This window comes from Symphodus melops, assembly GCF_947650265.1.
Source record: "Symphodus melops genome assembly, chromosome: 12".
NCBI classification, from domain to species: Eukaryota; Metazoa; Chordata; class Actinopteri; order Labriformes; family Labridae; genus Symphodus; species Symphodus melops.
The window spans coordinates 553,379-581,376 of record NC_136702.1 but is presented as its reverse complement, the minus strand read 5'-3'; the positions used below and the strand labels follow the sequence as shown (position 1 = coordinate 581,376).

Genomic DNA, 27,998 nt, shown 5'->3' with positions numbered 1-27,998 from the left:
TAATAATCAAATCCGCTATGGAGAATATGGACGAGACTCCTTATAAGGTAAAGTGGGCGGTGTCTGAGTGTGACGTAGCGGGGTCAGAGGTAATTTTGTACGTCTGCGTGGTAGTTTGGCGCCAGTGATTTCGCGGGGTAACTGCAGCAGGGGAGAAGGAGGCAGATTTAATATTAAAACACAAACAGCTGAAGGAAAGAGAGATATAATACCTCACCTGTTTCTACGCGCGTGCCTTTTTTAATTCCCGCTGCTCGCGCGCCTTCCTGTGAACTCCGAGGTCAGTGTGTCCAACAACCACAAGTAAATATGTAAATATCTCTCTTCTCTTCGTCGTTTGTTTGCGTCTGTGTGAGTCTGTATGAAAGGTTGTTGCTGTGTACAGGTGACACTCGGCAGGTGAGCGCCTGTCAGCGTGATTCAGACTCATCTTTCAGTCTGTTTTTGGTGGATATGAAACTTTGCTAACTCGCTAATAGGTTGGTCGTGCAGCCTGCTAACAATGCTAGTTCACATTAGCAGGCTCGTGAAGCTGTTTCCCCTCGTGCTCCTCTGTTTCCTCCAATGAGAGGCCTGGGTCCCTCAGGTGTTTAGAAAATACGACATTTAGATGATGAGGATTTGTTGTTTACAGCAGGATGCTGTTTGCATTTCAGAAGTGTCTCTGTGGAGGCTGTTTGGCCTCTGGTAGCATCCTACACACACACACACACACACACACATATCTGTTAACCTGTGTGTTTGTGTCTTTGCAGCTCTGGAGACAGTGGAGGGTGTTCACAGATTTGCATATAACTCACTGAGGTATGTCCATGCATCTGTATCTGTTTTATATGTTTAATAAAACCATCTAACAGAACAGGAAGTCGAACAAACATAAACCCAGAGGAGTCCACAAAATAATAAAAAAAATCAAATAATGTAGAAATATGTAAGAGGCAGGTCTCCAGGGTCAGTAACGTCGCTCCCTCCTGCTCTCCTCCTACAGGCCTTGAGGAGGTGAGGTGAGGAGGAATAATGATGGCGGCAGCGGAGCCTCCGAGCGGCTCCAGCTTCCTCCCCCTGTTGGAATCTCTGGAGGACGGCGGCGCTGGACAGTCCGAGCAGACGGACGCCTACCTCACCATTGCAAAGTATGTCCCACCGGGCGTGGCGGTCGTCGAAAAGAGAGAGAGAGAGTGTCTTAGATTCACGAAGGACAAGTTTAATTTTTCTGTCTTTCCTTCCAGCCGACTGAGTGGAGAAGAAGGCCGCCAGTTTCTCCCTGCAGTTGAAAAGCACTTTTCTCGTCTGGGTAAAGCCTCCCTGGTGAGTCTGTTTGTATTTCATGTAACTCTGAATGAATCCTGTTACATATTAAATCTGTGTTTCTATGATGCCTAATTCTGTTCATGTGTCTCTTGTGTCTCTTGCAGGCTCATATAAGCAGCACAAACGCAGAGCTGAGCCAAGCGGCCCTGCAGGCGTTGGGCTTCTGTTTGTACCATTCTCACGTCGTCTCTGCACTTCCTGGTACATTTGCATATTTTACACATCGGTTCAGTTCGAACCCGGTGGGAGTAAGACCGTCACTGAGAGTGTCTCTCGCTTCACAGAAACCCTCGCAGCAGATCTCCTCTCAGCACTTTGCTCCCTGGTGGTGAAGTCGACGGATAAGAACACGTGCACCAGAGCATTATGGGTAATCTCCAAACAGAGCTTCCCTCCAGACGTGGTGGCCAAAAAGGTGAGCATCAGTTTCTTTGATTCCAGCGATGAATAAGTGAAAGCGGGGCGGTGATGGTGGTTATTTGTTGAGGTCAGTGGCGTGTACTGATCCGTGTTCCTGTCCTCACTCAGGTGCCGTCTATACTGGGAACACTGGAGAGTGTTTGGAGCAGAGCAGACGTCCAGTCGGTGGTGATGGAGCACGAGGCGTTGAACGTGATCATCAGGTGAAAAACGACGGGCGGCGTTGATGCTTCGAAAGCAGCGGTGTCAGAATCAGTTATTCGTGTGGACTGATGATCGTTGGGTCAGAATGTGTTCTGTCTGTTCAGGATGGTGGAGCAGGTTCCGGCTCAGATGGGGGACGGAGCGGTTCGATGGGCGAAGCTCGTCATCCCGCTGGTCGTCCACTCGGCCTCCAAAGTGCGTCTCCGAGCCGCAGCGGCCCTGGAGATGGGCATGCCGCTGCTCCTGGAGAAGCAGGCGGAGGTGGCAGCTATCATCGAGCCCATGATGTCGTCAGTGAGTATCTGTGTAAAGACGCCGACACGCCTTCTCTGCCGCCTGCTCGCTGGATTCTGGCGCTCCAAACATCATCAGGCGATGTCGTAAAGTTTGCAGCAGCACTCAGCGGGCCGCTGTCAGAACGCTGCTCCACATTTAGGCTTCTGACCTGATGAGGGAGATAAAAATCTTCATTCGTGTTCAGTGTGTGATGGCTGCGGTCACGACGGCGTGTTCATCTGCAGCGACGTTAAACGTGCATCTTATATTTCACTGACTCTGCTGATGTCACTTTTTCTGTCTTTGCAGAAACTGATCCCTGAGCTGCAGAAACTGTTCATGTCAAAGAATGAAACGAACGTGTTGAAGCTCTGGCCTTTGTTTGTGAAGCTGCTCGGGAAGGTGAGTGAAAACCTTCCTTTTTTTTATTTTTTCTTTCGCCGTCCTGTAAAACAAACGTTGAGCTGACGTGTTTCCTGCTCAGATGCTTCACAGAGGAGGTCCCTTCATCAACTCTCTGCTGCACCTGGAGGAGCTCGGCTTCCGCAGCTCGTCTCCCACCATCAAGAAGATCGCCTTCATCGCCTGGAAGAGTCTCATCGATAACTTCGCCCTCAATCCAGGTGAGCCGCATAACCGCCAGAAAACATTTAACCATCACGGCGCGCGCACGCCATCGTGGCCGTCTGTGAACGGTTTGCTTGTTTCCCTGAAGACATCCTGTGCAGCAGCAAACGCATGAAGCTCCTGATGCAGCCGCTCGCATCCATCCACGTCAGGACGGAGGCCCTGCTGCTCACCAAGGTGGAGGTCTGGTGGTACCTGGTGGTCCAGCTTGGACCCAACCTGTCGCCCAACTTCGACCTGGTAAGAAACAGGGCGACGCCTCTTTCTGCCTGATTGAGCAGCTCACTGATTGGCTGAAGCGTTGTGAGTGAGCAGTATCCGTCTGTCTCCAGGTTTCTGTTCCTCTGCTCCAGTGCACCATCGGCTCGGACTCGCCCTCCGTCCCGGGGACCCCCTCCAGAGCTGTCAATCAAAACGGTTCAGCTGCACCTGGAACGCCAAAGACGGGTATGTTTCTTCATCCTGGCCCCTGCTCCCCAGGCCTGTAAACCCCGTAGACCCGCGTACAGATCCTGCCTCAGAGCGAGAGGATGTTAACGGGTTCTGATTTTGTCTCAGCGGGCGCTCAAGGCTTCAACAGTCCAGCCAGCACGCCTCGGATGAGCCTGAACTGCAGCGTGCTGAACCCGTCCACCTTCCCGTCCATCCAGCTCCTCGGCCTGGAGATGCTGCTGCACTACTTCCTCGGACCAGAAGTTATCGCCACGGCGACGAAGCACAAACTCGTGCTGAGTCTGGGTAAGAGGCCCACGTGAGCTCCCGGTGTGACGGATGTTCGCTCCTCTTGTTGCGGACCATGAAGGACTCATGGTGGCTGTGTTTGTTTGTTGCAGAGCCGCTGAACCACCCGCTCCTCTCGGGATCGTCTTCTTTCACTAAACACGCCGCCGTGCTCATCGCCAACATCAGAGACGGATACATCAACGTTGGCAAAGAGGCTCCAGGTTAAAACTCTCCTTCCTGTAACAACACGCCCACTCGCTCCCTCATGGTGCACGCCACTGTCAAACATTTCAAGCGACGTCTCTGATTGGTGGACGATTCAGGCTTTGATGTTTTTGCACTTTACAGTCGTCATATTTCACCTCGCCGGCTCCTCGCCGTTGGTGATTAAAACTGCAGCAATGCAAAGTTCGCTGGTTTCAACCTGCAGTCTGAATGTTTCTAACACGATGTGAAGAATTTAAATAGTTTGTGCTGAAACGTGGAGATCTGGACCTGAGCAGACCCGGTCTACAGCAGACCTGGTCTACAGCAGACCCGGTCTGAGTTTAGTCACTCTGAATTTTCTTTCAGCGAGCTTCTTGAATCGAAGCGTTTACACTTCTCCGTCTCGCTTCCCCTTCAGATTCTCTGCTGGCCGTCATTTGGACCCGTCTCGTCCGCTTTGTCAACTTCACCATCGAGTCAGGTAAGACGTGCTGAACGCTTTACGCAGCGTTTGTTTAAATGTTAAACGTTGAATCTGTGATTGTGGCTGCTGCTCAGCACGGTGGGTTCTTAAAGTCGTGGTCCTCACCTGGCAGCGCCACATAGAGCACTCTGATTGGGTCTGGACTCTGTCACTCTGGAGGAGGACGTGCGAGTCCTCGTCCTCGTCCGCTGCCGACCCACTCCCACTGTCATCAGTTTAAGTCTGAGCGTTCAGACCGTGGAGGTCTGGAGCGCCGTGCTGAGAGGAAATGCTGAGGGGCCGGTCCCCGATGATGACCCTCCTGTCTCCTTCGTCAGGCTGAGTTTGTGTTTGTCACGCTGCTGCTGCTGCTGCTGCTGAGTTTTAATCTGTGTCTCCTCCGGGGTCGTCAGCAGGCGGGAAGAAGGAGCGTCAGGGCTGTGAAGTTCTGACACTGACGCTTCAGGCTCTGCAGAGCGTCGTCACCTCGGAAGCTCTGCCTGCACACAAAGTCCTGGTAAGGCCGAGAGCCGAGCACACTCTGAGGAGCGCTGTGATGCAACACGAAGGTTAAACCGTCTTCTCCCCTCAGATTCTGTTTGAGGCCACGTTGAAGGGGATCCCCCAGAGAGTCCTCGGCTCCGCCTCCTTCCAAGTGGGCAAGATGGACGTGCTGAACGTGAGCGGTTCATGGTCCGAAGGGTTTTTGCACATTTAACATCATGAATTATCTCTAAACTCTTTTCTTTGTTCCTCAGGGAACACCGGCCCTGTTCCTCATCCAGCTGCTCTACAACAGCAGCATGCTGCCGGCCTCCGTCCAGGATGAGAGGTGGGTCTTTACCTTATTTGGTCATTGACTGGCACTTCCTCTGTGAGAGCGGAGGAGTGTTTTTTGTTCCATGTCTACTTGAAGAGGTTTTAAAGGGTTTGTTGCAGCGCTGTGACGTCACTCCCTCTCCGTCTGTCTGCAGGTTTTTTCACTGCCTTCAGACTCTGGTGGGCTGCGGCCTTTCGGGTCACACTTCCCCTCTGGCGTTTGCGGAGGCGGCGCTCGGCACGGTCAAACGCAGCGCCTCGAAGCTCCGGGACCAAGAGCAGCAGCTGCTGAGGATGTGGAGCGTGATCGTCAGCCAGCTGACTGAAACCATCACTCAGGTGAGGCGGAGACGCAGGAAGTGAAGTTTCACAATATTTTAGGGCCCGTTTGGATTTTACTGAAGTTCACCTGGTTACACACACACACACACACACACACACACACACACCTCACGTCGCTGTCATCTCTCCCTCCGTGGCGTCCTGCTGTTGCTCGTCGTTGTGAGATCGATAAATGTTCTAATGTTTGATGTTCTCGCGTTTTTATTTACAGTCTAATGAAGTAAACCAAGGAGACGCTCTGGAGCACAACTTCAGCGCCATGCACGCCGCCTTGTTGTTCCCGTTCACACACCTCCGCCAGCCGGTCTGTTTATACCAACCTTCATTTTACAGTCTGTAATTCTTTAAAGGAAATGTCCTTGATCAGATTTTTGTTTTGTTCAGGCGTCCCTGAAGTCGATGCTGTCCACGTGGTCCAAACTGTACAAAGTGTTTGCACGCTGCTCGGCGCTCGTGGTCACAGCCGAGGAGAACGTCTGCTGCGAGGAGCTCTGTGTAAAGATGACGTCAGCCGTCACCAGAGAAGACCTCGAGGTGAGTCAGCCTGATTCCCTCCCTCCAACAAAACTCACTTTTATAAACAAACAAAGAGTTTCACCAGACGGCTTCAAGCCTCGACGTAAGCCAATCACATCTCTTGCATAGAGCAGAGTAGGTCACAGCAGCAAGATCCCAGCTGACCCTCTGACCCCCCTTTAGGTCTGAGTATTAACTCCTGGCTTCAGCTACAGAAGGACGAGGACTAAAGAGGCGTTACAGGATGTTCTGTGATCCCTCTTTTAGTCATGTGATGTTTTTATTCTTATGTGCTGTCTTGTAAATGTTTTAGTGTTTCATGCTCTCGGTGCTGAAAGTTTTAATTTATTTGTAGACGGTCTTCTCCCAGCTGGCAGCCCTGCAGCGTTCTGCCCACTGATATGATGTGCAGCTTTAGTTGGTTGTATTTGTTGACAGATTGTCGTCGGGTCTTTCAGGTCCCTTCGATGTTGACTGCGGTTTCCAGTGTCCTCCAGGTCATGGTGGAGTGTGTGGACTTCTCACCGTTCACTCCTCAGTTTCAACAAAAGCTGAAGTGTAAGAGAGCTCCAGGTCTGCTGATTTTTAAAATCACACTTTGATCAAACGTTCACCTTCGCGCCGCTTTTGTTTCAGCTCCTCACACTCCGGTCAGCTGGACGAAGAAGAGGAGTAAGGTCCTGGGGAATCTCACCACCTTCAAGTCCCTGCTGGTTCTCTGCTTGGATGTGTACCTGGAGACGTCTGACGCTCCCTCTGAACCCACGGGACTCGCTCTGATCGCCGTCATGTCCACTCTCTTCTCCAACCTCGTCCTCGCCAACACCGTCACAGAAGCCCTGACCTCCCTGATTCCACCTCTGGCGCTCTTCTGTAAACGAGCTGGCAGCGAGTCGCCCAGGTTCCCCTCTCAGCTGCAGGCAAAGGTTCGATCTCTTCGTCAGACAGACGCAGTTTTAAGGTTTATTTTACGTTGAATCGTTTCGAGCGATGTCGTTTTCTCCTCCTGCAGTTGGAGAAGCTGCTCTGTGACATCCTGAGCTGCCTGCACACTCGCTCTACTTTACTCTACGACGACGACCTGCTGTCTCTGTTGTCTCCTCTGCTCTGCGTGGCGTTTCCTCACAAGAGCAAGCACCTCCGCACCGCCGCCACCCACTTCTGGAACGCCACCTTCGCCAACTCTGTCGGCCTCACTTACCCCGACGAGATCAGGTAATTGACTCTGAAGCGGTCCGGCTCCAGCGTCGCCCCCATAAGTTCAACAAAGAAGAAGAACGTGACCCGCTAAACGGCGTGGAAGAAGTCGATCTTTCAGGATTGTTTTCAGCGTTTCTCTTTTTTTTTGCAGGCCGATATTGAGCCAAGTGAAGCAGCAGACTCCCATCATCCTCCCTGGATTCGATGTTGTCGGCGTTCCCGATGATGTCAGCGGGCAGTACCTCGTAAGTCTTACTGCTTTCATTCCAGGTTTACTCTTCCGTTGTTCCCCTGTGGCTGACGGTGTTTACGTGTTCAGAGTGAGAGCTCCCAGCTGGAGACGAAGCTCAGCGGGATGCCGGTTTCATCTGCAGGGAAGAGGGACTCGCTGCTGGGAAAGACCCCCGAGCCGAAGGAGAGGAGCTCCATGAAGACCTCCAAACCAGTTTCTGTCAGTTCGGAGCACACGCCATGTTTTCTTTCTTTCTGACCTCGTCTCTTTAATTTCACAGCTGTTTTTCATTCCTTTTCTTTTTGCAGACTAAACTGGACTTTGGCTCCCCGAAACCTCCTCGCAGAGAGGTTTTGGAGGAAGAGGCCTCCATCGACTTTGTCTTCATTCCTCCTGAGACGAAGGAGCGCGTCTTGACTGAGCACCAGAAGGAGGTGAAGAGGACTAAAAGGTAAAGGCTCATTGTTGCAGCAACATTCATGAAACACATTTAAAATGTAGATTTCCTGAGTTTAACGTTTTGCTCTGACGCAGGGTCGACATTCCTGCCATGTACAACAACCTCGACGCCTCGCTGGATACGACGGTTTTCACTCAGTACACGCAGAGCCAAGACGAGTCTTTGTAAGTTCTTCACATGTTGTAAGAGACGCTCGCTTCCTCTTTAAGCTTCTTATAATGAACTTTGTTCCCTGCTCAGGGACAAACTGCCGACCGAACAAGCTGCTAAAGACGCTCCTGTCCAGGTAAACAAACATGGCTGTTATGATGCTGCTTCTCTTTGATAAACATCCCGCGTGCTTGTTGACATTAACTGCAGCTGCACGCCCTTCATGGAGGCCTTCGCTCGCTGTTCGACTTTTCAACATGACGTGAAAATAGAAATATGAATCCCTCTACATAAAAATCCACACGTGCATAATCAGCTGTTTACCTGAATGTAACATCTTGTAAACATTATTCCTGACACATTAAGTTGAACATATTTTGTTTCTTTCAGGTTCCTCAAGAGGATTTGCAAACTTTAGACTTCGACCACGTGACTGAGGACCAGCAGCAGGGAGCGGTGAAGCCCGAGTCAGCCGACGTCTCCAAACGTGTGGATGAAGCAGAAGACTTGGAAATGCAGTCCAAAGAAGGCACGAGCCCTGACATCTCTGGATCTTCAGATTTGGTCTCGGGGACCCCCCAGAAGCCCAACAGTCGGCGTCAGTCCTTCATCACGCTTGAGAAGTATGCTGAAGGAAAGTCGGCCAGTCCCAGCAGCGCCGCCAAGTTCACCGGTCCTCTGGTGAAGACCTCAAACAGCCAAGAAAGCTCAAGAAGCAAGACGCCATCCTCTCAGGCTTCCCAGACATCCTCTGGTCCAGATTCTGAGGAGCCCCAGTCCACTCAAGCAGGACTCATGGACTCTGGGAGTCCTGCAAACATTACTCCTGAGTCCCCCATGAGACCAAAAGACTCGGGGACAAAGTGTGAACCGGTGAGGCTGACTGATAGACTTCCAAGTGACACAACAGAGGACGAAGATGTGATCCCGGACACCCAGACTGAAGCCGAGGCAAAGGGGACTAAAGAACTGGCTCCAGACGAACGAGAACCCTCGAGCCAAGAAGAGGAGTCTCAACAGACTCTGGATGATTCTCAGTCATCTGGGACAGAGACTTCTCCAGGGGAACCCAGAAGGTCCGGACGCCACAGGGTTAGACCTCTGCTGCCCGGAGAGGACCCTGAGGAACGGGACAAGAAATACGTTCAGACGAAGAGGAAACGATCTGATGGGGATTCTAAAGTGGATTCACCAAAGTCCGACTCCGTTCAAAGCAGGCCGAACACGAGAAGTAAGAATGCCGTGGACGAGGACGGCGCCAGAGACAGATTACGAACGAGGGCTCAAAAAGACAAGGGGGAGTCGAGCCAGACCAACTCTCAGGGCCGGGCACAGAAGAAGTTCAAACTTTACAGCAGTTCAGAGGACTTTCTCGATCAGCCTGAACCCAGACGGAGAAGCACCAGAGATCGCGAGTCCAGCCAGACCGACTCTCAGTCTGAGAGCCAGGCGCAGGGTCGACCCGGGCGGCGGAGCAGGTCCTCTTTGGAGACCAAGGTCGAAGCTGCTTTGAAGAAAAAAGTACTGCCTGACAAAGACCAAACCAAGCAGCGCTCCGATGCACAATCCCAGTCTGAAAGCCAATCACAGGGTGGGCTCAGTCCACGGGGCACGCCATCACTGGAGACCACGAGGACTAATGATAATGAGTCCAGCCAGACTGCGACTCCAGAGCTTGAGCTGGTGGAGCCAAAAGAAGATTCTCAAACAGTCACCTCGGCTCCTGAGTCTGGAAGCAAATCCCAAGAATTAGATCTTGTGGATCAGATCCAACAAAGTTCTCAAATGGACATTTCAGCGCCACTTCAGGAACCCGAAGTTAAAACTGTGACGACCGAAACGTTGGCAAATGTGTCTGAAGACGAAGCCACGAAAATGGAAGTTACTGATGGTCCAGAGGATTCTCAGGTTATCGCTCCGTCGACCCAGAATAGTCAGCCTATGGGCAAGGCATCATCTGATTCTAGTGGCCAATCCCAAGACTCTGACTTGGCAGAAAAGGCCGATCAGAAAGAGGAACAGTCGCAGGCAGGAACAGACGACTCCCAACACGATGACCACCTTCGTCCAGAAGACTCTCGAGTCATCACACCTTCATCGTTACGTAAATCCAGGAGAAGTAAGACATCGTCTGATTCTCCACTGGTCACGTCTTCGGATGGCCAATCCCAAGATTCCCAGATCGTAGAAAAGACCAAAAAGGAGAAACGGGACTCTCTGACCGTTTTGGACAGTACGGTAAATGAGCCCGGAGTCAAAGACGGAACCAAGACGGGTGAAGATGAGGGATCCCAAGCTCTCACGCCGTCCTCTGATGGTCAGCCTCTACGGAAGTCCAGAAGAAGCAAAACGCCGTCTGAGGCTGCAGAGCCTGAAGATAAGAGTAAGAATTCATCAAGAAGGCAGAGCAGATCAGGTTCTCAGATGTTGGAGGCTCCTGACCAGGCAGAGACCAGGATGGGAGGGAGGACGAGAAGGAGCATGGCGAAGGATGAGCAGTCCAAATCCAGTCCTGCCTCGACGTCGGGAGGATCTCAGTCGCTGGATGAATCGATGGAGTCTTCTCAAGGCAGGGGCAGATACTCCCGAAGGTCTTCTCAGGCGCTGGTCGTGAATGCAGACTCCTCGGGATGTGAATCATCGGAGGCCAAAGAAAGTCCCCCAGTTCCTAAAAAGAGAGGAAGAAAACCAAAAGCATCTCTCCAAAGTCCCCTCGCTCTGCCGTCTAACGAAGCCGCCACCGCCGCTGATGTGGAGACGGACGATTCCCAGTCCTCACAAAGCGTGGAAGCTAAAACAACGAACTCAGAGAGAGAGGAGTCGCAGGTTTGTGAACCCTCACAGGTGGCGAGTGACGGTGAGGAACAGAGTAAAGAAGAGTCGCCAGTGGAGACTGAAGCCCTCGCTGTGTCGCCTGCTAAAGAACAAACACAAACGGACTCCGGGGAATCTGTGGACGAGCCGGAATCTCTACCAACCAGTGCGGAACCAGCGGAGGAGCAGCCGTCGGCCTTATCAGCTTTGGAAGCGTTGGCGCCCCCTGATGAGGCGCCAGAGCGGCGTCAGGTCTCCGGTCCTTCAGAGGAGAAAGCTGAAGCGTCCGAGCCGAGTGACGCAGCTTCAGAGGAACTCTGTGAGCAGTCGGACTCAAACCACCAAGAACAGCCAGTTGTTCCAGCGGAGGGATCGACGGGAGACGACCTCGGTTCTCCTCTCGCAGAACAAGAGGAGGAGGAGCTGAGTGCTGGTGGCGATGTCACACCTGTGCAAGAGGTCGATAAAGAAGCCCAAACTCAGATTATTGACGGCGAGGCAGAAAAGGAAACGCCGCCGACGCACGCGGAAAACGATTTAGCTGAAAATGTGGACGCAGCTCCAGCTGATGCTTCAGCGTCTGCCGACTCAACAAACGATCTGGAGAGCGCCGAACAAGTTCTGGTTTCTCCGGCAAAGCAAAAAGACCTGGAGGCTTTAATGGGTCAGGACGTCGGCCAAAGCCCCGGCGGTGGCAGAACCAAAGGATCCTGGTCGCCTTCGGCCTCGCCGTCCACCAGCATTCTGAAAAAGGGCCAGAAGAGAGCGTTGGAGGAGGAGGCGGCGCTCTCACCGCTGGTCAAAGTAAGAGTCTGAAGTTTCATTCTGCACGTTTACACGATCACATGGATGAAAGTAACTTCTTACTGTTTGTAACTTTCCAGTCCAGGCGCGTGTCCTTCGCTGATCCGATCCAACACCAGGAGCTGGCTGACGACATCGATCGACGCAGCCCTGCGTTACGAACCAGCTCCCCGAGAAGATCCAAGGTCAGCAACATCCCGCAGCCCAAGGTATGAACGAGGCCAGAGCGCCTCCTCCACACGTCGACATAAACCAGTTTATCAAACTGTATCTGACTCCACCTGCTCGTTCCAGTTCGTCACCACTCCAACCAAGGGCATGCTGATCCTGAGTCCCAGGAGTCTGCACAGTCCGGGCCACAAGAGCTCCAAGAAGTGCCTGGTAAGCAAAAAACCAGCATGTAACTGTGCCACCTTGTGTTTAAAATGGGTACTGCAGTCATGTCGTCTCCCCTCTGAAGTCTGAACATTTCTGCACAGTAGATTGCAGTTAGAACGAGTTCATCTTTAATCTCGTCCCTTCGAGGTCTCGAGTCCTAACGGAAGAATCGATCCTGTTTTCCCAGATTTCTGAGATGAGCCAGGAGCCGCGGCCGGTCTCCAGAGACTGCATCTACCCTGCGCTGGTCGGCTGCTCGACGCCTGTCGAAGCCGTTCTGCCTCAGATCTCGTCCAACATGTGGTGAGTTTTAACAGGCTGGATCAAAGCTGCCTCGTCGGGCGCACGCACGTCTAACCGCTGCCGCCGCTCCTTGTAGGTCACGTGGTTTCGGGCAGCTCGTTCGAGCCAGAAACATCAAAACGGTCGGCGACCTCAGCGCTTTGACGCCCGGTGAGATCAAGACTCTGCCAATCCGCTCGCCGAAGATCTCCAATGTTAAAAAGGCGCTCAAAATCTACGAGCAGCAGGTACGCAACCACGAAGCCCGAGCAGAAGGCGTGTCGGCGTGTCGAGGTGAAATGTGTCTGACGTTTGAAACCTTCTCCTGCAGCGTAAAGGACGAGGCGGAGACGAGCTCAAGAGCTTCGATGAAACGGAGATGATGACCTCGGAGGTGGAGGAGAGCCGAACCGCTCGACACCAGGATGAGGAGGAAAAGACCTCGGCAGAGACGCTAGGTGAGGAAATCAATAAAGGCGCCGAGCTGACCGCCATGTCCTGTCGTTGCTCCGTGACCTCACTGTGGCGTCCTCTCTTTGCAGCCACGGAGCTGGTGGACGAGCCTGCGCTTCCTGCAGACACCAAGCCGGAGCACGGCGTCTCCGTGTATCGGACGTCTGACACGGCGTCCGGAGAGGACGCGCCTGTACAGCCTGAGTGTCTGCTGGCGGCGGTGGACGCTCTGACCTGCAGGATGACGCCGCCGGGACTCAGCCAGTGCTCGCCACAGCAGCTCGTCCGGATGCACGACCAGCTCGGAGGCATGATGAGGCGCGTGGTGGTGGAGCTGCAGACGCGACTCTGCAAGACGGACGAGACGCCCTGAAAAGACTGAATGAAACGTCTGCACGGGCGTGAAAAGACAAACATCAGACTTTGTTACGAATCTTAAAGCAGCAGATTTTATAGCGAAGAATTTTTAACCTTTTTAACCCAGAAAGCTTTTTTTCCTGATTTAGATTTTTGTTGAAGGTGTTTTTAGAAGTTGCTGGCGGCTGGTTTGTGTCTGCAGGCCGATCTGTCGATTAAACATTTTAGAGACTCAAAGGGAAGCACGGTCTCACTTTTCAGGCTGCGTCAGAAGACACAGTCCTGCTGCTGACGCCTCCACCTCTCTGTACATAAACGCTCCCTGTGGTGGCGTCTCAGAGAGTCTCCACGTCTTTGTATTTTGCCTCGAGCTCCTCGTCACTACAGACTTGCTTCATCTTGGACTCCTGACGAAGCCTGCAGCTCCATGTGCTTGTTTGTTTCACATCACGACTCCTCCTGTAGAATTTTTAGGATTGCTTCTCATTGTTTCATGTCTTGTTTTTATGTCACTAAGCTGCGTGGTAGTTAAACCGTCTGCACTTCAGCCTCTTTTTGTGGTTTTAAATATTTCAATAAAAAGAACTCTGAGAAGGATTTGTATCCACATTTATTAATGCAGACAAATAGAGAGGTAAGAACACGGAAAGCTTTACAGACCCATGCAGAGCTGGCTAAACACTGAAGCTACAGTGTCTACATGCAGAGCTGGCTAAACACTGAAGCTACAGTGTCCACCACATGCAGAGCTGGCTAAACACTGAAGCTACAGTGTCTACATGCAGAGCTGGCTAAACACTGAAGCTACAGTGTCTACATGCAGAGCTGGCTAAACACTGAAGCTACAGTGTCCACCACATGCAGAGCTGGCTAAACACTGAAGCTACAGTGTCCACCACATGCAGAGCTGGCTAAACACTGAAGCTACAGTGTCCACCACATGCAGAGCTGGCTAAACACTGAAGCTACAGTGTCCACCACATGCTGACCTGTGTGAGAGGAGGGGGGGAGACAGCTCTCTGTGATGATTAGAGTTTAGACTGCAGTACTCATTTTAAACACTAGGGGGCGGAGCTACAGGCTGCTCCTTTAAAGAAAACTTCATGTGATCACCTTTGAATCTGCTTTTAGGGAAGAATATTTTATTTTGGAGTTTTATTTCAAATTCTTGTTTTGATGGGAGAAAAAGGGATATTAAATAATGACCCAGTTAGTGATGTCACTGTATATATTTAACATAAAGGTCAGATTATTATGGGCTCAACGCTCTTCCTTCCAGCAGTCGTCCTGGTTTGACTCGCTGCATCAGACTTATTGATCAGACCGTGTGGTCTGGTGTGTGAGGCCGTTTGGCTCAAAGCCGGGCTGTAAAAGGAAATCCAGTAATGATAATATAACACGGAGTGGCAGGAGGTGCAGCAGGCTCTGATCAGCAGCTCCTCTCTGGCTCGCCGTCTCCACTCATTATCTGATTACGTGTGGCGGCCGCTGCCAGGGGCTGCGTTGCATTTCCACAGTTTATGGAGATAAGTTGGAGTCGGCGTGCAAGCTTAGCAGAACGCTCTGTGACTCTGCTGCTGGACGATGACCAGGAGGAGACTGCAGGGAGAGAGCTCCATCACAGCGCTGTGCAGAGCAGCAAACACACGGGTAAGACACTCGCTTTAACCTGCTTCTATATGTGAACTGTGATCAGCTGAGCGTGTTCAACATCCGGAGGATCATCTGCAGAATCTGAACATTTAGGTTTTTATTTGAGAAAAGGAAAAGACGTCTGTCATGTTTCTGTTCTTGAAGCTTGTTCAGTCGGCGTCTTCAGTCTGGATTATTTTTGCTGCCAACAAGAAAGATGTGAATTGTGTAAAAAAGTAATTATTGCATAAAAGGATGAAAATGTCCTGCAAGATGAAGAATGAAGAAAAGAGAGATGTTTTGTATCAAATCATAAAGAATTCTTTGCGCTGTGAGGAACTTTAAACGTGTTCTCAGGGGCGTGTCCAGAGGGGGAAATCTGATTGGCCCCTTCAAAAATCCTAAATTGTGATTAGTCCTGTCAGAAGCAACAAACCGTCTGCATGTGGTTTCTGTTTCCTCCTGTTAGATTTGACAGGTGAAGTTAAAAAGAGTAAATAAGTCATATTTATTGACTTGTTGGTGTTTGTGCACACGGCACACTTCAGGCCTGCAGAAGTCAGAACCCCAGCTGGGTCTGGACACGCCCCTGTCTGCTCCACAGCGTGATGATGGTCACAACCGCTCGTGTTTGTTTTCGCAGGATGAGAGGAGAGATGCTGACTCAGCTGCTTCTGGGATGGACTGCCTTGCTCAGCGGCATCCAGCCTGCAGCTCCCTCGGTCACGACCAGTGAGTCCAAACATGAAGCTCAGATCGGTCCGCTCTGTGATGGAGAGTCAGACGCTTTGACGGAGTGACGTGTTGTTGTTTGTGTGTGCAGGACTTTTATCTGACCGAGGCCGCAGCAGGTCCATGACTCAGAAATGTCAAACCTTCATCCCTCCTCCTCTTCCTCCACCTTTGTTTCCTCCAATCAAACGGAGAGCAGAGTTGATGGTGACCACACACACACACACACACACACACACACACACACACACACACACACACACACACACACACACACACACACACACACACACAGTCTGGCTGCTCGGAGCTGCAGTGGTTATCTCTGTCCCTGCAGTGAGGAGGTTGCTGGTTTGAATCCCCGTCTGTCAGCAGCCTCTCTGCATGTTCTCCCCGTGCATGGCGTGTTCTCTCCTCCCACAGTCCAATCACACGCTGGTTACCTGCTGACTCTGAACTGTGTGTAGGTGTGAGTGTGTCTACATGTCAGCTCTGTGATTGGCTGGTGAGCCGTCCACGGGTGTGACTCCGCCCCTCGCCCTCTCTGGTTTGTTCATGTATGATCTCACCTCGCCTGAAACGTTCTGATCTGTTTGACTGTTCAGGTGGATCTGACCGAACACATCACGGGAGCGAAGGGAGAAAAGGTGAGTCACGCCGTCATCGCCATCTTTCTTACGAGAGGCGTTTCAGGCCCCTCCCCCTTTTTAATGGAGTCTGCACTGCAGGAACTGTTTTAGTCCCTCGACCCCGTTAAGAACCGAGCGGCGTTCTGCCTGCACGCACTGTTTGTCATTTGACCCTTTAATTAACCCTCGATGGTGTGTTTACCTTTGAAGGGCTGCAGAGGGCCGCGAGGACGAAAGGTACGGCGCCACACTCACACGCCATCATACACAAACACGGGAGGGAGGTTACGGCGAGGTCATGACGCCTCTGGGTTACGGCGAGGTCATGACGCCTCTGTGTGCTTCAGGGGAAACCTGGTTTGACGGGTCCAGATGGAGAACCTGGACCACAAGGAGTCCTGGGGCAGACGGGTCAGACGGTAACGTGCTGTTTGTTGGATGTGTGCAGAAGACTTTAAAATGTTTATCTTCAACCAATCAGCAGACACCATTGAAAGCTGTTTTGTTTTTGGGGGGGGGGTGGAGGAGGGGGGGGGTTTGTGTGATATGAAATGAAAGTGGCGTTTCTGTCTGCAGGGGGACAAAGGGGAGAGAGGCTGGCGAGGGCTGTACGGAGACATCGGGACTCCTGGAATGATCAAGGTTCATTTCTCTGTTCTTCCGTCAGAATGTCAGAATCACATCCATGAGGAGGAGGAGGAGGAGGAAGAGGAGGAGAGGGAGGAGAAGGAGAGGGAGGAGGAGAGGAGGAGGAGAGGGAGGAGGAGGAGGAGAGGGAGGAGAAGGAGAGGGAGGAGGAGAGGGAGGAGGAGGAGGACGAGGACGAGGACGCTGCTCCTGGATCTGAGGGGGTGAAATAAAAAAAGTCTGATTGTTGTTGTGTGTTTTCAGGGTGAACGAGGCCGTCGAGGGTTCAGGGTGAGTCCTCACACAGTGACGAGTGCTGAAGAGGAGCTTTAATGTCCTCTCAGGGCTTCCATACCCATCACACCCATACATGTTTAATGTGGTCGTGTCTCCTCTCTCTCCCGTCCATCAGGGCGAGCAAGGTCTGAAGGGCCGCCGAGGGCTCGGTGGAGACATGGTGAGGGGAAACTTTGCTTTCATGTGTTTGTGATATTTTACACAGATAAAAATGTTTTTGTCTTTTTCACCGCTCAACGTGTGCGTGGTGAAAGCGCGAGCGCGGCGTCCCGGGGAGACCCGGAGAGAAGGTAGGAGGTCTGCAGCCATGAGAACAACCTTTTCTATTTTAGGATGAAAGTCACACGGAGAAACTTTCTGTCTGTGTTGTGTGTGTCTGCAGGGCGACCCGGGGCAGCGGGGGCGATCCGGGGCAGAGGGGGGAGCCAGGACCCAGAGGACAGACCGGAGTCCGAGGAAGTCTGGTGAGTAAATCCAGACGAGCTCAGAGCCGACGCTCGATGATCGACGAAGGGTTAATACTGGAGAGAGGTTAAACATGGACAGGCGTCTTCATCATTGTGTGCAGGGCTTCAAAGGAGCTCGAGGACCTCCTGGGAAGCAGGGTCATCCTGGTCCTGCAGGACTGCCCGGTCTGACTGGAGATCCTGGACTACCTGGACAAGGTGTGTGACATGAGGGGGGGGTAACGAGTGAAGGTCTCTGTCTCTCTCTCTCTCTCTCTCTCCCCCCCCCCCCCCCCCCTCTCTCTCTGTCTCCCTCTCCCCCCCTCCTCTCGCTCCCCCCCTCTGTCTCTCTCCCTCTCTCCCCCCCCCCTCCCCCCCCCCCCCTCCCCCCCCCCTCTCTCTCCCCCCCCCCTCTCTTGTACTGATCCTACCTTGTGTTGCAGTCTTCGTCCTTCCAGGTCTGCAGGGAGACGAGGGAGACGGCGGCCCGTCAGCTACATGTAACTGCTCAAACGTTGAAAGAGGGCGAGCGCAGAGGGACCGAGTGGACGCGGTCAGTGTCACAGCTGGATTCTGGTTCCAGGCGTGCGGCGTGCGGCGTGCTCGTCAGCTCAAACAGCATCCTGTGTGTGTGTGTGCAGATCTTCATCGCTAACGGGGAGCGGCAGATGAGGAGGCTTCGGGGGGAGAACGTGATGGTGCTCCGGACGGACAGAAACGCTCTTTACATCTACAGTCAGTCTCAGTGGATCAACGTGCTGGTAAAACCTCTTCTGTGTGTAGATCATCTCTGCTCTCTTCATCCTCACCACCTTCTGTCGTCTTTGTCTTCCTGTTTGGACCTGCAGGAGGACTTCGGACCCTGAGCGACCCACCTGGATCCTCGAACCTGACCAGCAGCTCGTACAGCGGTGACCCAGAGCGTCTGAAATAAAGTCTGACGAGTCGTCTGTCCCGCCTCACGCACGTGTCGTCTCCTCATTTTAATAACAACTTTAGAGCTTTCTTTTAAATCGGGGTTCAGAGCTGGTTCTGGTCTCACAGGTCCCCCGACACATGAGGGTTCTCCCCTGGTCTTCACTTCACGGTGTGACCTGACGCAGCACAGCTCAGGACTTTGATTTGAACCTTTTATTGAACAGAAGCATTTTGAAACAGGACAGTGTGTTTGAACGCTTCACAGAGAGTCACCACTAACAGACGAGAGCTCTGCGTGAGTCCAACACGGCTCAGCGGACCGCTGGGAGTCTGAGGAGGACGTCAGGGATCGAACCCAACACAGTTCATATCAACAACCAGCAGAAATAGAATCATACGATTAAATTAAACCAGAACACCTCAAAAAACAAACGATTGCACATTCAAAATCAAAAGGAGGGGGGGGGGGCAACATCCTGTTTGACAGCTTGTAAATAATTATTAGTGACAGGAAGTGACGCTGGAAACAAAACTTTAATTAAGCTGCACAAAAGAAAAACAATCTTAAAACTGAGTTAAATGTTTCAGTTAGAGAGCGTGACACTCACTCCCTCTGTGATCAGTCAGCCAATCAGAGAGCTGCTCTCTTCCTCTGTGATCAATCAGCCAATCAGAGAGCTGCTCTCTTCCTCTGTGATCAGTCAGCCAATCAGAGAGCTGCTCTCTTCCTGTGTGATCATGAAGGAAACCTGCTGTGTTGAAGCTTCTCTTCAACAATGCAGCAGCCAGTATGTCCTCCTTCTAACTTTAGATTCTGCTCCTGAATGCTCTGGATCTGATTGGACCAGAGAAGGTAGGCGGGGCTTTGAAGGCCGTTTTGGACGCCCCTGGGTTTGCCAGATATGAGAGCAGTTATCAGGTGAACAGGTGTTGCAGCGATGGAAGCGGGCAGTGGAACTGCTTCAGATAGAAGTGATTGTCATTTTAAACACCAGAAGACAGCTCTCTGTGATGATTAGAGTTTAGACTGCAGTACTCATTTTAAACACCAGGGGGCGGAGCTACAGACTGCTCCTTTAAAATACATTTGCGATTACTGTTCTGACAGGATGACATTTTTCCTGCTTAAATAAAAAAGAGAGAGAGGGGCCTGGAAAGTTTTATTTCTGTCCTGACTGACTTGCTGATTCTCAGACGGCATCCATCATGATATTTATCTTCAGTGCTGCTGCTGTTAGAGGCTTGCAGCCTCTTGGCTCCACATCCTGATGTTTAAGAGGACTCGCTTTAGTTCAGTGTCAGCAGGGTCAGAAAGCTCCACAAATCTCCAGAGCCAAAGATTTAAAGTCTTAAACGTCAGGCTTTAAATCCATCAATGACAGACAACAGTACCGAGGCAATGCTGAACATTTGTCCTGAAAAATTAAATGACTTACATTTCAATCAGAACGAGGCATAAATATCTAAACAGCCTCTCGTTTGTCCCTCATTCATTGACGTACCTTAAAAGGTTTTAGGTGTTGCAGCAAAGTCACCAAAACAAACCTGCTGCTGTGCAGAGACGAAGCCGTGTGAAACCAGGAGAGGACACATGAGAGTAAAGAAGCTGACAGCAGTTTCTGTGCATGACGCCTGCAGCCAGCAGCGTCTTTTTTAATACAACCACTAGGGTGTGCTAGAGTAAAACATGCAGAGAAATATGGCTGCCATGACTTACAGAGGCACGTCTTTAATGCATCTGTCACTTTTCTCTGAGTGACAAAGTCTTAGAGAGAGGTCTGATGTCATGCATGATCCATGTCTGATCGACACTCCTTTGCTTCGGCCTGCGGTGTCTGGCTCGAGGGCCTTCAGAAGTCAGAAAGCTAACGGCTAACATCACAGACGTATCGGTCGACGGTCTCTGCACGCTCCGTCTTTCATGCAGCACCTGTGAGAAGTTTTAGCAGATACTTTTCAGGCACTTGTTCCCAGGGCTCACACTGTTCAAATACTCAACTCACAAAGTGATTAAGCAGACGTCAAGATGACAAACAAGTGATTGATTTATTACCTTCTGTCAGACATTTCAGTTCATGGTAACCGACGAGCTTAAAAGGGTCTACAAGCTATGAAAAAAACGAGCTAACTGCAAAGCTACGTGATGAATTTACAGAGTCTGCTCAAGCTAACCGGTAATAATGTCCGTCACCAACGTGCGTCCAAGATGGCCGTCACTGGTGACTGGCGAGGCTGAGCTGAGATTAAAGGAGGTTCAGGTCGAGTCCAGATGTTACAGAACTGACAGAACCGGCTTTAATCTGAGCAAAGCCTTCTTACTTTACGTTAGTCCAGAGTGCATTAGCGACCCCGTCTCACACCTTTGTACTCACCGACCAATCAGCCACCGTGCTCTAAATGTAAGAAATATGATTGGCTTAAATGATCCAAATATAAAATCAGCTGTTTGCTACTCCACCCAGATCAACGCTTCGACGCTCTTCAGTCAAACTCATTCACTTCTTAAAAACTTAAAATAATTATAATAACATCTTTCCAGTATTTAATAATCTTATATAAAAACACACACACACACACACACACACACACACACATAAAGAAAGGTTTGAAATAAATGGCAACGCTTCCTCCACGCCAGTCCACAGCGCACACGTCTGTACACATCGTCCCACTTTTTGCATTTCTTTTTTTTATTTTTCCTTCAAATGGATCCTTCCTTCCCTTCATCGGTAACTTCGGCTCCATGCAGAACCATGGTACCGCAGAACCATGCAGTACCACTTCTTCTTCTTCTTCTTCTGCAGCCAATCGTCTCTCTGCTGCTGTCGTTCAAGTCTCATCTTTTAGAATATTTCAATGCAAAGCTGCACAGACATCGTGAAAAAAAGCTCGATAGGTGAATCTTCTGGCTTGCTTGTATACAGATATATATATTTACATATATATATTTACTCATGTCGCAGGATTGAACATGTCTTGATAAAGATAGTAATAATAATAATGAGGATGGTAGTAATAATGAGGCTAATAGGAACAATCATAATCTGAGATTAGGAAAGATGACTTGCTACGTGTTCAGAGTCCAAGGTCAGACGGTTTTAGGACGAGGAGAGACGGACAAGTCGACACACACATTGATTCTTCTCTGCAGGAGCGATGAGACCTAAAACGTCTGTTCAGTTCATTAGGTTCCTCGCCGCGTCCTCGCCTCCTACCAGTCACTGGTCAGTTTGGTGCTTTGGTCCCGTTTTGGAGGTTGGGGCGGTGGACCGCGCCGCAGCGTTGCATAGCCTGAGATGTTGGCGTGTTTTGCGGATTGGGAGTGTGTGTGGGGTGACGGGACAAAGTCTTGGATTGTCCTCGGACGCCCTGGTGCTGCTGCAGGAGCTCAGGGGGGAGGAGGTGGGAGGAGCGCCATGTCGTCCATGGTGCCCACAGGCTCCATCTTAGAGGAGGGGATGAGGCTGGAAGAGGTGAGCGAGCCGTGGCGAGAAACCGACTTCCTCTTGAGGGTCCGGTTGAGGTCCTCCAGGAAAAGAGGCTTTAGAGCCAAAGAGCTTGGCCCCGCTGACTTTGGGGAGGTGGGGGGGACCGGGGAGGAGGAAGTGGAGTAAGAGGACAGGGAAGGGGGAGGGGTCTGAGACAGAGGGGGGGTGGGCGACAGGGGCATTAACGTCGTACTGTCATATTGGTTTGTGTTGCTGCTCCGGCGGTTCAGCATCGGAGGAGGGACCGCGCCCTTTTTCAGCGAGCCTTGTTTCCATGACGATGACGACAAAGAGGAGGACACAACCTGTTGCGGCGGCTGCATCTGAGGCTGGGGGTTCACCACGGCAACCTTTGGCGGGTGATGGAACTCCGAAGGGTGGGGAGGAGGCGGGAACAGCTCAAAGTCACTCGGGGGAGGGGGGAAGTAGTCGGGGGAGTCCAGGTGATGGGTGTTAGAAGAAGGAGGGGGGGGAGGAGGGGAGGGGAACTCGGACGCTTGGTGGTGTTGGCCGGTTTGCAGCCCCTGCAGCGCCAACGGGAGGTTCGCCAAATTCAGCTTCCCTGGCTTTGGGAGCGGAGCGGGAAGCGTGGAGGATTCCTTGGATGGCGAGCCGGTCACTGACGAGGAGCTGGACGAGGTGCCCGTTTGAGGAGCCTGTCCAAACTTACTGACGAGGCTCTCCACCTTCTTGGGCCTCTCGTCCTGGGTCTCGCCTGCTTTGATGGAGGAGGCTCTCTGGGGAGCTGGTGGAGGCCCCCGCTTCCCGCTGGATCCTGTGGATGAGGAGGATGGGGACTTCTTGATGGGGGATCCTGTCTTGCTGGAGGTTGAAGAAGGTGGAGGAGGGAATTCTCCGATGGAGTTGTCTGGAGGAGGTGGGGGGAACTCTGGGGACTGTGGAGCCACAACGCCTCCTGGTTGCCATTTAGGTTTGGCCTTGACCGCCGGAGGAGACTGAGGAGCGCTGAACTTGGATCCTTCCATGGAGCTGGAGGCGGATAAAGAGGAAGGGGTCGAGTTTCCTGGGAATTGGTTGACAATCTGTTTGACCAAAGAGGAGGTAGCAGCAGCGATGGAGACTGAGGAAGAGGAGGCAGAGGGAGAGATGGCGAGGCTTTTGGAGGAGAGGCTGTGCTGCTTCGGCAGGGTGGGAGGAGGCTGATTGGGGGAGTGTCCTGTTGAGAAACTTTGCTGCTTCTTAAAGGATCCGTGGTTGCTTTGGGGTTGTGTTGGTGACACAGGTGAGAGGGCGATAGGAAGAGAAGAAGGACCCGAGGGTTTGCGTGCAGTTTGAGGTGGAAACCCACCAGTGAAGGTTTTAGGAGGTGCAAGGGGGGGCGCATTCGGGGACAGAGGCCGTTGAGCTTGGAGGGAAGAAGGAGAACAGAGTTCCGGTGGAGGAACATGAGGAGAATTATTCTCCTCCATCTCTTGGTTGAAGTCGTACACCATGTTGGGAAACTTGTGTGACAGGAACTGCTGCAGGCCGCTGTTGGAGAGCTGAGGGATCGGCTCTGGAGGCGGAGGTGGAGGCAATCCGTTAGCGTCAAGGCTCTCTGGAGGAGGGGGTGGTAGGTAGGAGGGCTCCTGCAGGTCCTCCTCCAGGGGAGGCGGGGGCAGAGCAGACGGGCTTATTGCACCGTATTTCAATGCCGCCATTGCTGAACCCGGAGCTGGTGCCGGCGGTGGAGGAGGCGGAGGAGGAGAGGGTGGTAGCATAGCGGAGGTGCTGTAAGTAGCTGGCAGGGTGTTGTAGTTGGGTTTGGAGGTCTGGTTTGGAAGCGCAGGTGGGGCGGTGCCTGCTGACTGTGTCCTGGCTTGGTGCTGGTTCTGAAGGCGAGCGAGCGTGCTGTACTTGATGTATGAGGAGGAGGTAGGAGCTGATTGATGGGCCACGCTGGCGACAGGAGGAGGCGGAGGAGGAGGAGGCGAGGGCGGCGATGGAGAAGAATCCTCAGACTGGACGAGGCCGTCGGTGTAGCTGGACCGGGAGGGCGGAGTCTGAGGCTGAGAGAGAGGAAGAGTCTGCGGGGAGATGGAAGGGATCTGGAGCGGGATCGGCCGGCTGATAGGGTCGATCCGCATCATCTGGAGGAGACAAAAGAGAGAGAGAACATTTACCAACTTTACCCGTTTCCTTTTCAAACATCACAAAACAGGAAGCAAGAAGTCAAACAGCAAACCAGTGCAGTCAAACTCCAAACATGAAGGTTAGAGAACATGGATGAGCTCTGCGCTCTCAGGACGCTGAGGGTTTAGGACAGATGGGAACTTTGGGTGCCTGGATCAACTGCAAGGTTCTGGTTCCTCCGTCTCTGCAGACTAAGGAACAGGAACGCTGCTGGGCCCTCGTCATCGCATCACTATGCTCACTTTATCTGATGAAGGCCAATCAGACAGCAGCGTCTGATTGGAGGATAGATTTATTTTTTTATCCATCCAATGACACAACCCTTAACAAGATGAAGACTGTGTTTTCATATTTATCATATCGTTATTATAATGAGATGAAGTTTTGTTTGTTCATCTGTATCTCTAAAGATCAAACAGATCTCAGACTGATATCTGAATTGATCCTCTCCTGTTTAGGGTTAGCGCTGACCCGAACCTGAACCCAAGCTAAGCTAAGATGCTAAATAACCAACATGCAGCATCACTGGTATAAAAAACACTGGAGATGTCCAGCAGGCTGTAAACATGATTCCACACAGCGTTAAGAAAGTCATCACAGCACAAAGTTAGTGGTTTAAAATCCTTCTGTTCGTACTCATCAGTCTGAACCGTGAGCACGCCATGCAGTGACAGGTGGAAACATCTGACAGCGCTCGCTGCGTGCTTCACGTTTTCAATAACCTTTTTAAGGAGCTACTGCAGACGTAAGCTAGCTCTGAGCTAACTCTGGTGCGATACAGTTTCATGTTGCACATGGTCCCTTTACCCGGAGAGGAGTACGCATGATGCTGAAGGACGCCGCCCTCCTAACACGTTAATGATGAGTAAATCCACCCGAGGGATCAAATTCATTTAGAATATCGCCGATGAAAGGAAAAGGACGTTACGCTGCTCGACACCTGCAAATGACCTTTTAAGATCAAAGTGTAGCTCCATCTAACCGTTAGTGTTTGATTTCAGTGGGGTCAAAGGTCACTGGGTCACTGCAAACTGTCAACACAAACAGTTTAGTGTTTTTAAGGGAACATGCCGGAAACATCACTTCCTGTCTAACCTCCTCCTCCTACACAAAAAGGAACCGGCATACGTCCCGTCACCTTCGACCGCTGGCAGGGAAGCAGAGGGGAAACATGGGTAATGTAGTTCACATGTAAAAATGACAGGAGAGAGAGAGTGTGTGTGTGTGTGTGTGTGTGTGTGTGTGTGTGTGCGTGTGTGTGTGTGTGTGCCTGTGTGTGTCTGTGTCTGTGTGTGTGCCTGTGTCTGTGTGTGTGTGTGTGTGTGTGTGTGTGCGTGTGTGCCTGTGTCTGTGTGTGTGTGTGTGCGTGTGTGTGCGTGTGCGTGCGTGTGCGTGTGTGTGTGCGTGTGTGTGTGTGTGTGTGTGTTCATACCTCTCCTTGTGTTCCTCTCCTCCACGCGTCCGAGAAGATGGAGCTGACCACACTCTGGGAGCGGGTGTGGCCTGATGATGTCATCTCGGATACGCCGCTGTCTGATTGGCTGGAGTGGTTGGACTGGGACTCTGCAGGTGTAAAAGAACGTTTGGTCAGACTCTTCTCACCTGTGAAACATCTGATGGTGAAACGTTTTAAAAAGAGGAGACAGACTGACCTGGAAGGCTGGAAGAGCTCGATCCTGACTTAATGGAGGAAGAAGAAAGGGAGGACCAATCGTAGGCGGCCTCTGTCCTCCTCATGGCGTCCTGGAAGTTGATGTACAGCTGCTTCCCGTACTGACAAACAGACATGAGACAGTCAGGCTGGGTCGGGATCCGGAGCACGCAGCTCGCTCTGCACGCTCTTACCTTGGCGATGCGGATGCTGTTGATCCACTGCTGGAGGGTTCTGACGTCGTCGCAGCACAGGTACTTGATGTACTGAGACTTCTTCTGGATCTGAGGGTGCTAAAAATAGAAACACACACTTTGAGAGGCGCTGCAGGAAACTTCATCACAACTGAGACTCCGCCTCCTTCACGGCTAAAAACAAGACCGCCGCGTCAAGCCGAGACATATACACCCCTGTGTGTGTGTGTGTGTGCAAGTGTGCGAGTGTGCGAGTGTGTGTGTGTGTGTGTGTGTGTGTGTGTGTGTGTGTGTGTGTGTGTGTGTGAGTGTGTGTGTGTGTGTGTGTGCGTGTGTGTGTGTGTGTGAGTGTGTGAGTGTGTGTGTGAGGTGAATTTAAACATTTTGGAATTCAGTTGATTTCTTCTCTAATAAAGAGGCGTCATGACTCTGCCTCACCACTAGATGGCAGTGAAGGACTCTGGACCTTCTGTCTCTTTATGGTTAACAGCTTCACTGTTCACACAGACGGCAGATTAATGATCTGATTCTGGCGTGTCGTGTTTTCAGACATTTCATGAGCAGAACTTCCCGTCGCTCTAACTGGGCCGAACTAGAAACAACCAATCAGGAACTTCCTGTTTACACCAATAAAACATAAGAACTTAATCTGTTCTTTGGTACGTCGGGTCGCTTCGTGTTTCTGTCAACGGCTGTGTGTCAATAAAGTTTATCTCCAGCTGCTGTTATTCTAAACACGCCAGAGTCTCCGTCTGTGATGTAAACAAACTCTGCAGATATTTCTCCCCCTCGCTGTGTGTGTGTGTGTGTGTGTGTGTGTGTGTGTGTGTGTGTGTGTGTGTGTGTGTGTGTGTGTGTTGAGCACCTTGAGCACCATGCAGTAGTCTGTAGGAGCTTTGTATTTGCTCTTGTAGTCTTGACCGTGATAGACGTTCACGTGATCCAGCTGCAGGAAACACACCAGGTCCCTGGAAGCCTGCAACACACACACACACACACACACACACACACAGACACACACACACACACACACACACACACACACACAGACACACACACACACACAGACACAGACACACACACACATTTCCTGAGTCTTTTTTCCTGCATAAATTTGTTAAAGTTATCATCACACACACACACACACACACACACAGACACACACACACACACACACACACACACACACACACACACAGACACACACACACACACACACACACACACACACACACACACAGACACACACACACACACACACACACACAGACACACACACACACACACACACACACACACACACACACACACACACACACACAGACACACACACACACACACACACACACACACAGACACACACACACACACAGACACAGACACACACACACATTTCCTGAGTCTTTTTTCCTGCATAAATTTGTTAAAGTTATCATCACACACACACACACACACACACACACACACACACACACACACACACACACACACACACACACACACACACACACACACACACACACACACACACACACACACACACACACACACACACACACACACACACACACACACCTTAGCCTTTCCCTTGGGGACGTAGTAGATGCCCGACGCCCTCAACAGGAAGTAGCGCTTCTTCCACGACTTCTTCCCGTCCTCCTTCAGCCACAAAACGCCCTCCATCTCAGGGACGGACACGGAGCTGCCACCGAAACACTCCTGGAACACACACACACACACACACACACACACACACACACACACACACTTCACTTATTTCCCGCTCTTTTGGCTCACGCAGCATCTTTGTGTGTCACTGAGTAGAGAACATGGAAGTGAACAAACTTACTTCTAGCAGAGCTTCTTTGTTTCTTTCAGCCATCTCACACGTCTCCTTCCGCCCCAACAAATAGTTCTGCAGCAGGCGATAAAGTCAGAGAAGGTGAGAAACACAGAGGCGTATGTTGGGGCGTTTAAAGGCGCGGGGGGGTCAGCACGCCTCTCACCTGAGGGTTTTTGAACAGAGCGTATTTCTCGATGCGTTCGGTGAACATCAGCCGGTTCTGGCTGTCTCTGGTCCAGTTCAGCAGATTCTCCACCAGGTTCTCGTGATCCTCAAAGATCCGCTCTGCACACACAAAAACAGCTTCTTCGGTTTTTGATTTGTCCAGGAGGTGGCGTCACAACATTTATGTTTGTGCATCAAAATGTAT

The 27,998-nt window shown here is 51.5% G+C and overlaps 3 protein-coding genes across 7 annotated transcripts in view; 2 read left to right on the top strand and 1 right to left on the bottom strand.

The window, feature by feature from the left end:
* The first annotated feature begins 68 nt into the window (after nucleotides 1-68).
* rif1 (replication timing regulatory factor 1) lies at nucleotides 69-13,635 on the top strand. 5 transcript variants are annotated; one of them, XM_079357099.1, is made up of 36 exons: nucleotides 69-280; nucleotides 756-804; nucleotides 989-1,133; nucleotides 1,230-1,308; nucleotides 1,416-1,512; nucleotides 1,596-1,726; nucleotides 1,840-1,934; nucleotides 2,040-2,229; nucleotides 2,521-2,613; nucleotides 2,696-2,834; nucleotides 2,927-3,078; nucleotides 3,171-3,285; nucleotides 3,397-3,576; nucleotides 3,672-3,782; nucleotides 4,187-4,249; nucleotides 4,648-4,748; nucleotides 4,824-4,910; nucleotides 4,990-5,063; nucleotides 5,206-5,389; nucleotides 5,604-5,696; nucleotides 5,777-5,926; nucleotides 6,367-6,466; nucleotides 6,545-6,834; nucleotides 6,921-7,123; nucleotides 7,260-7,353; nucleotides 7,428-7,559; nucleotides 7,649-7,791; nucleotides 7,875-7,964; nucleotides 8,041-8,086; nucleotides 8,341-11,568; nucleotides 11,649-11,777; nucleotides 11,863-11,949; nucleotides 12,134-12,249; nucleotides 12,326-12,476; nucleotides 12,560-12,686; nucleotides 12,771-13,635. In XM_079357099.1, exons 3-36 carry the CDS (start codon nucleotides 1,018-1,020, stop codon nucleotides 13,052-13,054), a joined length of 7,470 nt encoding a protein of 2,489 aa, XP_079213225.1. In that variant the 5' UTR covers nucleotides 69-280; nucleotides 756-804; nucleotides 989-1,017; the 3' UTR covers nucleotides 13,055-13,635. The 5 variants fall into 5 exon arrangements, with proteins under 5 accessions (XP_079213225.1, XP_079213221.1, XP_079213222.1 ...); XM_079357095.1 differs by lacking the exons at nucleotides 11,649-11,777; nucleotides 11,863-11,949; nucleotides 12,134-12,249; ... (1 more) ...; nucleotides 12,560-12,686; nucleotides 12,771-13,635 and having other exon boundaries at nucleotides 4,645-4,748; nucleotides 8,341-11,595; XM_079357096.1 differs by lacking the exons at nucleotides 11,649-11,777; nucleotides 11,863-11,949; nucleotides 12,134-12,249; ... (1 more) ...; nucleotides 12,560-12,686; nucleotides 12,771-13,635 and having other exon boundaries at nucleotides 69-303; nucleotides 4,645-4,748; nucleotides 8,341-11,595.
* Nucleotides 13,636-15,317: 1,682 nt separating this feature from the next.
* LOC306832875 (uncharacterized protein) lies at nucleotides 15,318-18,329 on the top strand. Its single transcript, XM_079357896.1, has 14 exons — nucleotides 15,318-15,402; nucleotides 15,494-15,609; nucleotides 16,008-16,049; nucleotides 16,242-16,268; nucleotides 16,379-16,450; nucleotides 16,608-16,673; nucleotides 16,923-16,949; nucleotides 17,071-17,115; nucleotides 17,210-17,245; nucleotides 17,338-17,419; nucleotides 17,524-17,620; nucleotides 17,845-17,954; nucleotides 18,043-18,162; nucleotides 18,250-18,329. Exons 1-12 carry the CDS (start codon nucleotides 15,327-15,329, stop codon nucleotides 17,903-17,905), a joined length of 747 nt encoding a protein of 248 aa, XP_079214022.1. The 5' UTR covers nucleotides 15,318-15,326; the 3' UTR covers nucleotides 17,906-17,954; nucleotides 18,043-18,162; nucleotides 18,250-18,329.
* A 2,017-nt stretch (nucleotides 18,330-20,346) lies between these two features.
* The window catches only part of raph1a (Ras association (RalGDS/AF-6) and pleckstrin homology domains 1a), a 21,908-nt gene continuing 14,256 nt past the window's right edge, over nucleotides 20,347-27,998 (bottom strand). Inside the window, 10 exon segments of the mRNA XM_079358012.1 lie at nucleotides 20,347-21,662; nucleotides 21,665-21,715; nucleotides 21,717-23,897; nucleotides 25,373-25,503; nucleotides 25,593-25,713; nucleotides 25,786-25,884; nucleotides 26,651-26,761; nucleotides 27,361-27,504; nucleotides 27,635-27,700; nucleotides 27,792-27,913. Of these exon segments, the coding sequence (XP_079214138.1) occupies nucleotides 21,531-21,662; nucleotides 21,665-21,715; nucleotides 21,717-23,897; nucleotides 25,373-25,503; nucleotides 25,593-25,713; nucleotides 25,786-25,884; nucleotides 26,651-26,761; nucleotides 27,361-27,504; nucleotides 27,635-27,700; nucleotides 27,792-27,913 (3,158 nt within the window). The 3' untranslated portion in view covers nucleotides 20,347-21,530.